A 15,555-nucleotide genomic window follows, 5' to 3' on the forward strand; every position below is an offset into this window, starting at 1 on the left:
TGGCAATACCACAATCCCCCCTGAAAGAACCTTGCGACCTCCCACCCCTTGCAACTTTCTTTTTGGGTCAGGACCCCCAATTTGAAAAACTCTAGTCTTTCGCCTGTGAAATCGGTATAGCATAGGGTAAAAGCGCACAAAAGACCAGATTTGAGAGGGGGAGACCAGATTTTAGTCTGTGACATGTTTTTCGTGGCCGTGAATTTGGTAGGGCCCTAACCATCACTCCTCACAGAGAGAGGCAACCTGCATCATCTTGTCCCTCCAGAGACAAGAAATCTTTTGAGGAGCAGGATGCTAGTACTGATGAAGAGGTCTCTCGTGCAGCCAACATGTAATCATCCTCTCCAGATGAAGCTATTATGATTCTTCCTCCATCCTTGGTGGATGATTTCAAGCAGTTCCAGGTCCTGGTCAAGAGAATTGCTGACTCCTTGCAGTTCTCCCTCAAGGAGGTTAAAGAACTTCCTCATAAGCTGCTTGATATCCTCTATTCACCCGCTTCTACCCACTTAGCTTTGCCTGTCAATGATGCTCTTCTGGACCCAGAGAAGATAGTCTGGCACACTCCAGCTACTGCATGCATGCATGCATGGCTCAGAGATCCCATCCTGCTCAATTCTTTACCTCCCGGAAGCCATGTAAAACAGCATCAAAAGAGACCCAGATTCCAGCGAAGGAAACAGTCTACTTCTGAGCCTCCCACATCACACCTCCAAGTAGCAATTTTGACAGCTGGTTGAGGGCCTGAACTACCATTTTCATTCTCTTCAGCTGCACTAAGTCACTTGCCTTCCTCCCTTCAGTGACCATCTTTACCACTTCAGGAGGGCTTGGGAGTCAGTCACTTCAGACAAGTGGGTTTTGAAGATCATCTCAACAGGATACACCATCCACTTTACCCAACATACCCCCCTTCCCTGTTGTTCTTCAGAGACCACTCTCATGAGAGCTTGCTTCGTTAAGAAATAGGCTCTTTCACACTTGGGAGCTATAGAACCAAACCCCATGCACCACAGAGGAAAGGGGTTTTATTCAAGATATTTTCTGGTACCAAAAAAACATGGAGGTATCCCAGATTTGAGGCTACTCGACATCTATATGAATGCACAGAAGTTCAAAATGGTGACACCTGCGGTGATGATCCTGTCACTAGAGTAAGGGGATTGGTTTTCATTCCTCAACCTTCAATATGCATATTTCCATACTGTTATCCACCCATCTACAAGAGAAAGCTCAACTAGTCCCAGATGGTTCAGAGATCCCAACAAACTATTCTTGCTCTCTGGAGTGGCTCACAACTGAGAGTTCCTGCCTCAGGGCAGATGACCAGAAAACAGGGCAGACATCCCAAGCTGGTGGTACGGTCTACAATTAAATTTCATCAAGCCAGTAACATGTTGTCTTAGCTTATGTGCAACATGCCTCCGGTAGCAAGTGAACAGGATTCATCACTGAATTTGGTCTGCTGGTTGGATCATTAGCTATACCAGTCTTACCATGGAATCAGTCAATCCCTTTAGACTCTCCAGTCTATCTTGCCACTGAGACAAACTGAACTAATGGTCAGTTAAACCAAAAATCACACCACATCATAGACTCATAGATATTAAGGTCAGAAGGGACCATTATGATCATGTAGTCTGGCCTCCTGCACAATGCAGGCCACAGAATCTCACCTACCCACTCCTGCAATAAATCTCTCACCTGTGTCTGAGCTATTGAAATCGTCAAATCATGGTTTAAGGACTTCAAGGTGCAGAGAATCCTCCAGCAAGTGACCCATGCCCCATGCTACAGAGAAAGGTGAAAACCCCCCAGGGCCTCTTCCAATCTGCCCTGGAGGAAAATTCCTTCCCGACCCCAAATATGGCAATCAGCTGAACCCTGAGCATGTGGGCAAGATTCACCAGCCAGACACCCAGGACAGAATTCTCTGTAGTAACTCAGATCCCACCTCATCTAACATCCCATCACAGGCCATTGGGCCTATTTACCATGAATAGTTAAAGATCAGTTAATTGCCAGAATCATGTTAGCCCATCATCCCATCTCCTCCATAAACTTATCGAGTTTAATCTTGAAGCCAGATAGGTCTTTTGCCCCGACTGCTTCCCTTTAGACTCTCCAGTCTATCTTGCCACTCAGACAAACTGAACTAATGGTCAGTTAAACCAAAAATCCTACCACATCAGGTTGCTCCCAGTCCCATAGACCAGTCGCTTACCCCAGATCAGTTTGTGCTCCAGATCTTACAACAAAGACAACACTGGCAACCAGTTCTATAGTAAATTAACTAAAGATTTATTAGTTAAGAAAAGGAAATGAGTTATTGAGGTTTTTTATATCTATATCTATAAAATATGGGTGAGTCACAGTTTGTAATTCCAAATGGTTGCAGAATCTTTTCAGGGTACCCAGATTGTCTCTGCGGACTTCTGCTTTGCATCTGATACATTTCCCTGTAAGAGTCCAGAGATGAAACATCTTTCCTTGAATCCATACTTCTTTTGACAGAAAACCAGCTGAGCCCATGTGGGCTTTTCCTTTGATGGCGGTGAGTGGGGAATGCACTTTGAGTCTTTTGACCTCTGGGTATCACACACAATGGCCACTTTCTTTGGAAATAGCACTTTTCTGTTGAAGTCCTTCATTAGCATTCCACACGGCTTCTTTGATGGCTTATTTTAGTTACAGGGGTATACAGTGCAAGTAACGTCCCATTACTTTCATGAAGTCTAAACATCAAATGCACTCTTCTACTTTCAACAATCATTTTGATCTATACTAATACACAAGTGAATTGGACTGAATACACTCTGGTATGATCTGGTCTGCCAATGTCATACCTACGTTTCACTGTTGGCCAGGACCACTTTCAATACTGAGTGTACTCCTTTTGACTGTCGTCTGCCCCGAGGCACTTTTGAAAAGTTATGTCAGAAGTAGCAGTGCAGCTCCATAGGAAAGGTATTTTAGTAGTCCCATACCTGGACAAGTAGCTGCTGAAAGGTCGCTCCCTGGAACCAATGGCTCGGGTAACTTCCGAGGTGATAGATCTCTTCTTTGAATTGGGCCCGCAATTGAACATTCAAAAATTCACTTTGACCCCTGTGCAGGTACATCTTGATTCAGTATCAGGAAGACCCTTCCTTCCTCTGCACAGCTTTGTGGCCCTTTCCAGCATAGCCAACATAAATAAGCTCGGCCCCCAAACTCCAGTCAAGAACAGTCTTCAGCTGCTGGGGCACGTGGCAGCCAGCACCTTTGTCATAGAACACTCAAAACTCCGAATGCACTGCCTTCAGGGGTGGCTCAGAACTGTTTATTCACCAGATGCCATTTAAATATGCTTCTTTCCATACCCACCTCTGTAAAACAATCCCTCAACTGATGGAAAGACCATCACAGTGTGTGTGCAGGAGTCCCATTTGCACATCCTCCCGCAATGGACGGTCATCATAATGATGGATGTCTCTCTGCTAAAGTGAGGAGTTCAGCTAAACACTCACATGACTCAGGGTGAGTGGACGTTGCAAGAGACTATGCTACCCATCAACCTCCTGGAACTCAGAGCGGTCAGATGCCCCGTCTCCAGTTTTTACCACTTATCAGGGTCAAACACATGAAGGTCATAATGGACAACTTATCATGCATGTTTTACATCAGTTGGCAAGAAGAAGCAAGATCCCCCTCCTTCTGCGCCAAGACTGTCAAGCTTTGAAATTGGTGCATATGCAACCAGATCATCATCACAGTGGCCTATCTCGCAGGGGTTGAGAATGTGACCGTGGATGCACTTAGCATTCTTTCAAGACCATGAGTGGGAAATATGCTGGGGTCTATTACACCACATATTCCATCAATGGGGCACCCCTCAGATAGACTTGTTCTCCACAGAGTTAAACAAGACATGTACCCAGTTTTGCTCAAGAGGCGGACTGGGTCACCAGTCCTTGTGGGATGATTTTCACCTTTATTGGTCGTCAACTTGCCTGTGTGCGTTCCCACCATCTCCTCTAAAAGCCAAAGTTATGCTCAAAATAAAAGAGACAAAGCCAGAGTCATCCAAATAGTTATGACTTGGCCCAGACAAATGTGGTTTCCTTACCTTGTACAGCTGGCTGTTTGGTCACCAATCACTCTTCATGCTGCGCCTCATTTCCTCTCCCAGGAAGGCGGGAAGATCCTTCACCTCAATATCACAGTGCTTCTTCTCAAAACATGGTTCGTTGATGATTCACAGGATTAGAGACTTTCCTGCTTTGTAGTAGTACTCTTTTTACTTACTCTGAGCAGGTAACAGTCTACTTGCTATGCACTCTCAAAAATGGACAAGATTTATCTGTTGATATGACCTCATTACTGCAAGATATACTGGACTACATCCTGACTCTAAAAAGGTCAGGACTATTGATGAGCCCCATAAGAGCCTACCTGGTAGCCATCACTGCTTTTCATTCTCCCCCCTCCCCCCCTCCGCGCCACCATTTTTGCCACCAACCATCAGCGAGATTCCTCAGGGGACTTGGAAATCTGTATCCACCAGTACAGCTCCTGATTGGGACCTCATTCTGGTCCATAAATGCCTCAGAAGACTACTGTTTGAGCTGATGGCTACCTGCTCACTGCTCTGTTCATTGGTGAAGAAGGCATTCCTGATATCCATCACATTGACATGACAGGTTGGGGAAATAGGGGCCCTGATAACATGCCCCCTTTTACAGTATTTTTTTTAAGGACAAGATCACGCTGTAACTCCATCCCAAATTTTTACCTAAAGTTTCTTCTGAGTTTCATATTAACCAACCGATTCACCTTCCAGTCTTCCACCCCAAATCACATCTAGATAACCAGGAGGCACTGCTGCACATCCTGGACATCAGGGGAGCCCTTGCCTTCTGTTTGGATAGGACAAAGCCCTTCAGAAAGACCCACAGATAGTTTGTCTTACTAGCAGATAAGTCAGAAGGGTTTGCAATCTCTAAAAAAAAAAAAAAACTTTCCAAGTGGGTATCTGGCTCCCATTAAGTCTAGGTACAAATGTTGCGATATTCAAACACCTTTGAATATATGTACTCCTTCTACAAGGTTCGTTTCCATCTCTGTGGCATTCCTCAAGAATATTCCCATATTGAGGTATGTGAGGCTACTACTTCGGTGTCTACACATATGTTTGCCGAACACTGCTATAACTTGTGACACTGCTGCTACTATGTTTGGCTAGGCTGTAGTTTCTTTGGCACTGGACTCGACACCAAAGCTGCCCCTGCCTTAAAGGGAATTGCTCGGTAGTCACTAGAGTGGAGCACCCGTAGGGATACTACTCAAATAAATGGTTACTCACCCTGTACAGTAACTGGTTCGTCAAGATGTGTTCTTAGTGGTGCTCCACTACCCATCCTCCTTCCTCTCTGCTATGGAGCTTTGCGGTAGAGAAGGATCTGAGGTTGGTTTGCCCGTGCAGTGCTGTGTAACAACGGCATGGGGCATGAGGCTGACTAGCATGTATGTGCAGGCCGAACAAACTCTTCTATGAGAAATCTCCAATCAAAGGCGCAGGGGGCGCTAGCACACCTAGCGTGGCACACCCATAGAGAGACATCTCGAAGAACTACTGTTACTGCCCAGGATAAGTAACCGTTTCTTCTCTGTACTTTCCTTGTGTCTGTAAGAAAAAAGACAGGTTGGAGGCATTATGTATTTAAGCCATAGTCCTCTTTAAGATGGCAGTAATATCTCTTAGATTCCAAATTTATAGCAGGGATCCCAAAGACAGTGATCACTGCCTCCCTGCAACTTTATCTGGTCTACTTTGCCTTTCCATTTTATCCTGTTTAATGCTGTTGTAGAGTCTTCCATAAAAACGGCCATAGTGACATACTTTCCTGTCTGATTTCTCTTGGTGGTCAGATTGTTGAATTTGGCTGGCTTTATTTGTGTCTCAGCTAGAATAGCTGGAAAAAAATGCAGTTATCACATTCATGTAGGTGATGGAACTCTATATCCACTGAAAGATCCTTGGCAATTACGTCTCTGGCTACTCTGCCCGGCAGCCAGATGCTCCTGTTACTTCACACAAATATAAATGAAACAGCTTTTTTTAGCAGCCTAAATTCAAACTGCATTTGTCTGTTTTTATATGTTTCTGTCTAGGGTCTAATACAGTCTTTTCAAAGAGTTTTCTCTAGGTTACTGTACTCAAATGAAGAGAAGTTACCTGTATGGATTTTGAGCAATAACCTGTATTGCCCATTTTATTTTTCCTTACTTCGGAATTGCAAGTACAATATAAACAATTTCTAAAAATATTTTATAGTTCAGTATGAAAAGCATTTAGAAAAAGAAACGGTCTATAAGACTTATAAGAACTCTGCAATTTAAAAAGAAGGAATTTAAATAGATAAGATATTATACTCTTGATGTTCGTGTTCTATTAGCTTCAGAGAGAGATGAGCGATGTAGCTCGGAGGTTTTATCCGATGACAGGTCCATTAGAAACCTTAAACTTTGAAAATGTTTGATATTATCGCTCACTTTTTTCCATTTTGGTGATGTGCAATGAGCCACATGTCCCTAGGGCTTTTTTCCCTCTCAGAAATGTTCAAGTTGGAATCAGACATCTGTGGAACAATATAAGAAGACAGAAATTTGACTCTGACTGTTTTGGTATGCCAACTATTTACGGAACAAGAAGTTGCTAAAATGTCTGCTAGACTTGAATGGTGTTGTTACATACATCCTTTTTATTTTGTTTTAACATTTTTTTTTAAAAAAAAGTGAAATGCATTATTAGCTGCATGTTTATTTGCTCTTTAAATAGGAGAAAGAAACATGCCATTCATAGCAGTGATACAACCTCTTCAGATGAAGAACGCTTTGAAAGGAGAAAGTCTAAGAGCATGGCCAGAGCAAGGAACAGGTATCACAACTTGCTGAGTCTTTGGGAGGGCCAGTTTATATGGGCCTGGCAGGAAAAAGCAGAATTATGGTGTAATAGTCTAGTTAGTGTGAAAAGTGATAGTTTGATTCAGAAAACTATTTAGAAAAGTTACCTCTTACTTGTGAAGCTTCAATAAATTTAACTTACAACAGAAGAATGAGGGGGGCTTGTTTTAGTTACTGAACAAATATTAAAATAGAATATATATATATATATATATATATATATAATATACAAATATATTACTGAACAAATAATGCAATATAATACTGAAGTGCTCACTGATCAACCCCTGGCTCTGCCACAGGCCCCGCCCCCTCCCCTGAGCCTGCCGTGCCTTCGCTCCTCCCCACCAGAGTCTCCTACATGGCATGAAACAGCTGATCAGGAGGTGTGGGGAGGGAGGGAAAGGCGCTGATCAGTGGGACTGCCGGTGGGTGGAAGGCGGTGGGAGCTGATGGGGGGGCTGCTGACCTATTACTGTGGATCTTTGGCAATGTACATTGGTAAATTCTGGCTCTTTCTCAGGCTCAGGTTGGCCACCCCTAATCTAAGATGTAAAAGGTACTATGGTGATAACTTAACACAGAAATAACAAATTCCTCATTTTATCAGATGGGGCTGAAAAGGTCCTGTTACTAGACTGGGGGGCTGTCTGGGGCCCCAAGACCCTCTTTGTTGCTTATACTTCTGTAGACTGTAGACAAGCAGTATGAGTTCTGGGAGTTGTCTTAAAGCCCCATCCCCATGGAGGTCTTTTCCAGCCGTGACATTGGGTGCCAACCAAACCTTTCTTGTGTCATATTCTTCAGATTTCTGCTTGCATTTTAGATGGACACACTCAATCCTTTCCAACAGATCTGTTCTTACCCAGTCTGGCAGCTTCGCCTACCAATACAATACTCTCCGTCCCCTGTACTTCCAGCTCACCTTCCACGCTCCTCTCCCATCTAGCTTTCCCTCATTCATTCCTACATCTCCCCCCTCTCTCTCTCCCCTGTCTCCTCCCTTCCTCTCCTTTTCAGCACAGATCCCCACACAATTCTTGGATCTCTATAAGTAATACCAAGATAAACACCTAAATATTGATATAATTCTGCTGATGCTAGAGGGTTGTGCTGCTTTAACTATATGAGTACAAAAACTGTGTCAGCAAAGCTCTCTGTCTCCATCTCCTCTTCCTTCTGCTGATCATTGTTATCCTCTTCTCACCACCATGCCATTCCTTTCTCTCCCTCTTCCGTCCTGAAGAACCTTGAAACCATTAAAAAAAAAAATGAACGAAACCTTTAAGAACCGGAATGTCTTAAAAAAAAAAAAAAAAAGAAAAAAAAGAAAAAAGGTGCACAATCGCTTAAGAGCGCTTTGTCTTATATTAATAACCTTTGTCCTCCTGGCTCCCAATCTGTTCCCTCTGTGTTTGTATTCTTCCTCATATCATCATGTCTCCTTAGATGATAAGGTTTTTAGGGCTTCTTTATACTTCATAAAGAAGTTAAACAAGCATGCAGAAGTTAAAATAATCTTTGTAGGTCAAATTTCCTCTCATTGGGGATTAATTAGTTTTGTTAATTCTTCAAGATATGTTTTTCTTGACTGCTGCTTTCTGTGAACCCTTTCCTTACCACTCTAAATTTAAGTAGTTGTGATTGCTTTATTGTAAGGCTCTCCTTTTTTTCATGTTTTCACCTGGTTGGGTTGGGTAGTGTTTGTTGGTTAAGAAATATATCTTAGTACAGCTTTTGTGGTTGGGTTCTGCTTCTTGAATCATAAAGTTATCTTCATTGTATTTTAGGAACCTCTTTGTACATCAGGCTGTCATTACTAAAGAACAGTATCTTGGTCATTCTAGTCCTCTTTAATTTTGATTATCTTGACAGCCCTGGAATGTATAGTTTTTTTCACTCTTCTTCATTCTTGGTGATCCATCGGAGAGTGTCTACTTTTGTTCTTTCTTTTTCATTCATGTTATCTTAACCCAATGAATTTCACCACTGTTACTGAAAATTGCTTTGTAGTTTTAAGAATCATAATCTTAAATATGTTGGGTCAAGTTGAAGGGGACAGGAACAAACTTGTTTAGCTTAATGTTGATTTTGCTTGAGAGGGATAGCTACACTAGTATCTTAATCTTCTAGTTCTGACAGTTACAGCCATCTTTACTTGTTTTATTGCTGATGTATTCAACATCAACCTAAATTGCTTGCTTTTGTCGAACAGATGTCTGCCTATGAATTTCAGAGCAGAAGATTTAGCCAGTGGAATCCTGCGAGAACGAGTAAAAGTTGGTGCAAGTTTGGCAGATGTAGATCCAATGATTCTTGACAAATCGGTAAATTTTGTTAAGACTTGTTCCTTTTTTATAATTATGCATTTAAGATAATGAAGATTAATCAGAAATCCTAATTGGCAGCTTTGTGAAAATCAGAGTTGAAGTGCATGCAAAATAAACTCTCAATGTGTTGCTGTTAACTAGTCTGTCTGTTCACCAAGTGTTGTCCATTCACCAATTTTGGTCCAGAAAGCACTTGCTTTTGGTCTGTGTGTAATTCTCTGGTGAAATGCATCATAAAGAAGCAAACAGGTCATATTCACAATATATTTTTCTTCTGCTGGTTATCTCTAAACATAATTGCATTTCTGAAAGTCAGTGGATTCTTATTTGAATTTTTAAGTTTGGGAAAACTTTACTGCTTTAGTTACATACATTTTTGCATATATGCTATGTTAAAAATAAAAAGTTCTATTTTGGAAAGTTGTTGCTTTACATGTTTTGTGTTTTCTTAGGTGCGTTTTGATAGCATAGGTGGATTGAGCCACCATATCCATGCATTAAAGGAAATGGTAGTGTTTCCTCTTCTCTATCCAGAAATCTTTGAAAAATTCAAAATTCAGCCACCAAGGTAGGTGGTTTTATTCTTCGTTGCTGGGTTGTTTTTTTTTATTGCACCCCCCAAAAGTACTTAATAGGATAACATGTAGAAGACTGGTCCTTTCTCTGAAGAGCACACAAGGACAAAAGATGGATAGACAAGTGAGGATTATACTATACACCAGGATTAGAGAGGAAAGAAGACGTGGATTACAGAAATAGATGATCTCTTTTACTTGTAGGAGGCAGGTGTATCTTTGTGGTTTAATTAGAGAAATATTTTTTTGCAGGCTGCTGCAGAAGTAAACTTTTTTTTTTTTCAATGAGGTGAAGGTTGGAGCTTTGACATTAATTTGGAAGCATGTTTCCAGTCATAATCAGCAGCATGATGGCATGGAGACAATTCTGGAAAAAGAAGACAAAAGAGTTATTGAACTGGTGTTATTGACAGAGCAGGGTTGAGGGGACACTAGAAGAGACCAGATCAGAGAATTAATCAAGGCTGTGTGTGATACAGGGCCTTGAAACAAGGACAGTAAGTTTAATGCACAGTGGAATAGAGTCTGAGATATGACTGATGGCCAGATAAGTATTGAAGCAATGGGCAAGAGATGATTTTGCCAGCAGGTTTTCAATGAACTTGAGGCAGCCAAGTCACACAAACTGTTTTTGTTACTAATTTTGTGCTGGTTTAGCCAAGTCCCAAAACAGACATCCTGCTATTGAAGGATTCAACTGGGTAGGGGAAACCAGTGGGAGGAATCAGTTGGAGAACATGAAAATTTTTTGAATGATTAATTGCATCTTGCCTGAGAGTCTTAAGTGAAAGACACTGTTCTGACTTAACCAAGTTGCAGAATAAAAAAATTAGCAGGTAGTATAAATGTTTTTCTGCGAATAGAACTTAATTGATAATGTTGTTGTACAAAGCAGACTGGAATCCCTAGCTGTATTGTTCCTGTCATGCTTGCATTAGTCAAAACTTATTTGTAAAGAAGAAAAGTGATCTCTTGAGGATATGAAAGGAGCATACATGCTTTATAAGAAGGCTATTAAAAATATTGAGGTTCATGTAAAAACAAAAATTAAAGAACCTCCCCCCAATATGATTAAGCCAGTTTAGTATAATGAAAATTGGTGGGTTTATTTAAAGTCAAATTGAATGTCAGTGTTTCTTTTATGGAAGCAATCTTTAAATAACATTTGTATTCTGGTTTTAATCCTTATGGACAGGCATTTGAGGAGCTTAAAAAGATATGTGAAAACTTTGTGAATTGGGAATTTGATTAAAGACTTTTTTAATTTTAAGAAACTAGCATTAGAATCTACTTCTGTGTAAGCAAATATCAGTGAACTAGCTCTGGTGTTTTTGCAGGTTTAACATTTGAAGTATCTACCTGATATAAAATAACCCTTTAGATTCTTAATATCCACCGGATTACTGTGTGCTGTACAAAGCAAATATGTAATAATTTGAAAGCATGAAACAAAACTTGCACGTTTCATGTTATGAAACATGTATGCGGAAACAAATTTAAATTCTGATGTAGCACAAAATTTTAAATGAGGAAGAAAAAACTAATAATACAAGACTCAGCTTAATCGTTTTTCATTTCTTTTAGTTTGTGGCATCTTACAAAATCTAAGATCAACTTAAATGTGTCAAGTAATGATGAAAAGATTAGTCTTTTTTTTCTTCTCTGGGCTCCCTATCTTGAAGTTTTACAAGAGACATAAAATAAATTTTGTGACCATAATATTGATCCATTTATCTTCAGGGGCTGTTTGTTCTATGGTCCTCCTGGAACAGGTAAAACCTTGGTAGCTAGAGCTCTAGCTAATGAATGCAGTCAAGGAGACAAAAAGGTGGCTTTCTTTATGAGAAAAGGAGCAGACTGTCTCAGCAAGTGGGTTGGTGAATCTGAAAGGCAACTTCGTCTCCTCTTCGATCAGGTTAGAAGATGTTCAGATACTTTTGATATATTTTTTTTTCTGTATAATATTTTTCATTGCAATGTGTTTCATGCAGCCAAAATTGTCTTTGGATAAAAGGAAACTTTTATATAAGTTACAGTACAAGGGGAAGTATTTGCTAGTTTTAAATTTAGATGAAAATGTAGAGGAATAGTGATGAAATTGTATTGCATTGTATCTAGGTGTTATCAATCAGGATATATTAAAAAAACAATGTGAGAGGGAGCTTCCAGACCTGTCCAGGACTACTAGTAGCATAGTTGGCATGGTGATTGTGGGTAGAAATCGCAACAGAATGATTTGACCTGGTGTCTGGCTGGCATATTCAGGGCATATACTATGGTAAAAATTGATTTCAGAATTGTATCTTTGAGAGTATGCTTCAGACACTTTTTAGTATGACCAATCCTTTACTCATTCGGCTAGAGAGGATGATAGAGTGGGGAGAGATTCAGGTAAAACAGTGGAATCCAATCTCTTGCACAAATGCAGGTTTCAGATATAGGTACTCAGTTTAAACAAATATAATACTGTAGAAAAATATGATGCTTCCTATAATTAAGAGACTTTGACTTGTAACTTCTTAATATTTTCCAGGTAAGGCTGTGATGGGGGGGAAAGACTTCAGACAGTAAGAGTTGCTAGTGGAAAATCAGGAAGTACCTTTTTTACTTAGTCTGGCTGCAAAGCAAAACAAAAAATTATGCCCTTCTTCATCACTTCAGAGCTTTTAAAAATATTTTGCTTTTTTTTTACATTAGAAACATCAAGTCTGATCTTAAAACTTTCTATTCTTGGAGGATTTGCCATTCTTGTTAAAAATGGGAATATGGTATCACAGAAGGATGAAAGATGCAGCTTTCCCAGGTCCGGAAGGAGGACGTAGGGATGTTATTGGTTGTTCATATTCCTTCTCTCAGAAGTTCAGGGCTAGTGGCACTGAAACTCAGGTTTGTCTGATGTAAAGTCACATTCCAATTCCTCCAAAGTTTTCCCTAGTACTTGAGCAAGAAGAAAGAAATGTGGGCTTTCAGTGGGGATTTTCAAAAGTGATCAGCACTGGCATAGCTCCAGTATTAGGCCAATTCTGAGGGCTTTTGAAAATTCCACCCTGTATTTCTAATATAAAACACAAGCAGAAAACCAAATTGTGGAGGCTGTCTTCATGACTCATAGAAGAGCATTAAAGGCAAAAACAATGAACATAAGAATGGCCATACTGGGTCAGACCAAAGGTCCATCCAGCCCAGTATCATGTCTACCGACAGTGGCCAATGCCAGGTGCCCCAGAGGGAGTGAACCTAACAGGTAAAGATCAAGTGATCTCTCTCCTGCCATCCATCTCCATCCTCTGACAAACAGAGGCGAGGGACACCATTCCTTACCCATCCTGGCTAATAGCCATTAATGTACTTAACCTCCATGAATTTTTCCAGTTCTCTTTTAAACCCTGTTATAGTCCTAGCCTTCACAACCTCCTCAGGCAAGGAGTTCCACAGGTTGACTGTGTGCTGTGTGAAAAAGAACTTCCTTTTATTTGTTTTAAACCTGCTGCCTATTATTTCATTGGTGGCCACTAGTTCTTATATTATGGGAACAAGTAAATAACTTTTCCTTATTCACTTTCTCCACACGACTCATGATTTTATATACCTCTGTCATATCCCCCCTTAGTCTCCTCTTTTCCAAGCTGAAAAGTCCTAGCCTCTTTAATCTCTCCTCATATGGGACCCGTTCCAAACCCCTAATCATTTTAGTTGCCCTTTTCTGAACCTTTTCTAAAGACAGTATATCTTTTTTTGAGATGAGGGGACCACATCTGTATGTAGTATTCAAGATGTGGGCATACCATGGATTTATTTAAGGGCAATAAGATATTCTCCGTCTTATTCTCTATCTCTTTTTAAATGATTCCTAACATCCCATCTGCTTTTTTGACTGCCGCTGCACACTGCGTGGATGTCTTCAGAGAACTATCCACGATGACTCCAAGATCTTTCTCCTGATTAGTTGTAGCTAAATTAGCCCCCATCATATTGTATGTATAGTTAGGGTTATTTTTCTCAATGTGCATTACTTTACATTTATCCCCATTAAATTTCATTTGCCATTTTGTTCCTCAATCACTTAGTTGTGTGAGATCTTTTTGAAGTTCTTCACAGTCTGCTTTGGTCTTAACTATCTTGAGCAGTTTAGTATCAGCTACAAACTTTGCCACCTCAGTGTTTACCCCTTTCTCCAGATCATTTATGAATAAGTTGAATAGGATACGTCCTAGGACTGACCCTTGGAGAACGCCACTAGTTACCCCTCTCCATTCTGAAAATTTACCATTTATTCCTGCCCTTTGTTCCCTGTCTTTAACCACTTCTTCTCAATCCATGAAGGGATCCCATGACAACTTAATTTACAAAAGAGCCTTTGGTGAGGGACCTTGTCAAAGGCTTTCTGGAAATCTAAGTACACTATGTCCACTGGATCCCCCTTGTCCACATGTTTGTTGACCCCCCCTCAAAGAACTCTAATAGATTAGTAAGACATGATCTCCCTTTACAGAAGCCATGTTGACTTTTGCGCAACAATTTACATTCTTCTATGTGTCTGACAATTTTATTCTTTACTATTGTTTCAACTAATTTGCCCGGTACTGATGTTAGACTTGCCGGTCTGTAATTGCCAGGATCACCTCTAGAGCCCTCCTTAAATATTGGCGTTACGTTAGCTATCTTCCAGTCATTGGGTAGAGAAGCTGATTTAAAGGACAGGTTACAAACCATAGTTAATAGTTCCGCAATTTCACATTTGAGTTCTTTCAGAACTCTTGAGTGAATGCCATCTAGTCCCAGTGACTTGTTACTGTTAAGTTTCTCAATTAATTCCAAAACCTCCTCTAGTGACACTTCAATCTGTGACAATTCCTCAGATTTGTCACCTACAAAAGACGCTTGGGTTTGGGAATCTCCCTAACATCCTCAGCCGTGAAAACTGAAGCAAAGAATTCATTTAGTTTCTCTGAGATGACTTTATCGTCTAAGTGCTTCTTTTGTATCCCGATCGTCCAGGGGCCCCACTGGTTATTTAGCAGGCTTCCTGCTTCTGATGTACTTAAAAAACATTTTGTTATTACCTTTTGACTTTTTGACTAGCTGTTCTTCAAACTCCTTTTTGGCTTTTCTTATGACATTTTTACATTTAATTTGGCAGTGTTTATGCTCCTTTTTATTTACCTCACTAGGATTTGACTTCTACTTTTTAGAAGATGCCTTTTTATCTCTCACTGCTTCTTTTACATGGTTGTTAAGCTACGGTGGCTCTTTTTCAGTTCTTTTACTATGTTTTTTAATTTGGGGTATACATTTAAGTTGAGCCTCTATTATGGTGTCTTTGAAAAGAGTCCATGGAGCTTGCAGGGATTTCACTCTAGTCACGTACCTTTTAATTTCTGTTTAAATAACCTCCTCATTTTTGCATAGTTCCCCTTTCTGAAATTAAATGCTACAATGATGGGCTGTTGAGGTGTTCTTCCCACCACAGGAATGTGAAATGTTATGTTGTTATGGTCACTATTTCCAAGCGGTCCTGTTATAGTTACCTCTTGGGCCAGATCCTGCACTCCACGCAGGACTAGATCGAGAGTTGCCTTGTGGGTTCCTGTACCAGCTGCTCCAAGAAGCAGTCATTTAAAGTATCGAGAAATTTTGTCTCTGCATTTCGTCCTCAGGTGACATGTGCCCGGTCAATATGGGGATAATTGAAATCCCCCACT

The 15,555-nt window shown here is 40.5% G+C and overlaps 1 protein-coding gene across 4 annotated transcripts in view; it reads left to right on the top strand.

The window, feature by feature from the left end:
- ATAD2B (ATPase family AAA domain containing 2B) overlaps positions 1 to 15,555 on the top strand; it is a 215,152-nt gene that overhangs the window by 48,600 nt on the left and 150,997 nt on the right. For all 4 annotated transcript variants that reach the window (XR_013345548.1, XM_077812465.1, XM_077812463.1 and 1 more), the window contains exons 9-12: positions 6,824 to 6,922; positions 9,164 to 9,275; positions 9,731 to 9,846; positions 11,594 to 11,768. Coding sequence is in view for 3 of the 4 variants with exons in the window: in XM_077812465.1 (XP_077668591.1) it covers positions 6,824 to 6,922; positions 9,164 to 9,275; positions 9,731 to 9,846; positions 11,594 to 11,768 (502 nt within the window). In the remaining variant the exon portion in view is untranslated. The remainder of the gene's footprint in view (positions 1 to 6,823; positions 6,923 to 9,163; positions 9,276 to 9,730; positions 9,847 to 11,593; positions 11,769 to 15,555) is intronic.

Source organism: Eretmochelys imbricata, chromosome 3 (assembly GCF_965152235.1).
Source record: "Eretmochelys imbricata isolate rEreImb1 chromosome 3, rEreImb1.hap1, whole genome shotgun sequence".
NCBI classification, from domain to species: Eukaryota; Metazoa; Chordata; order Testudines; family Cheloniidae; genus Eretmochelys; species Eretmochelys imbricata.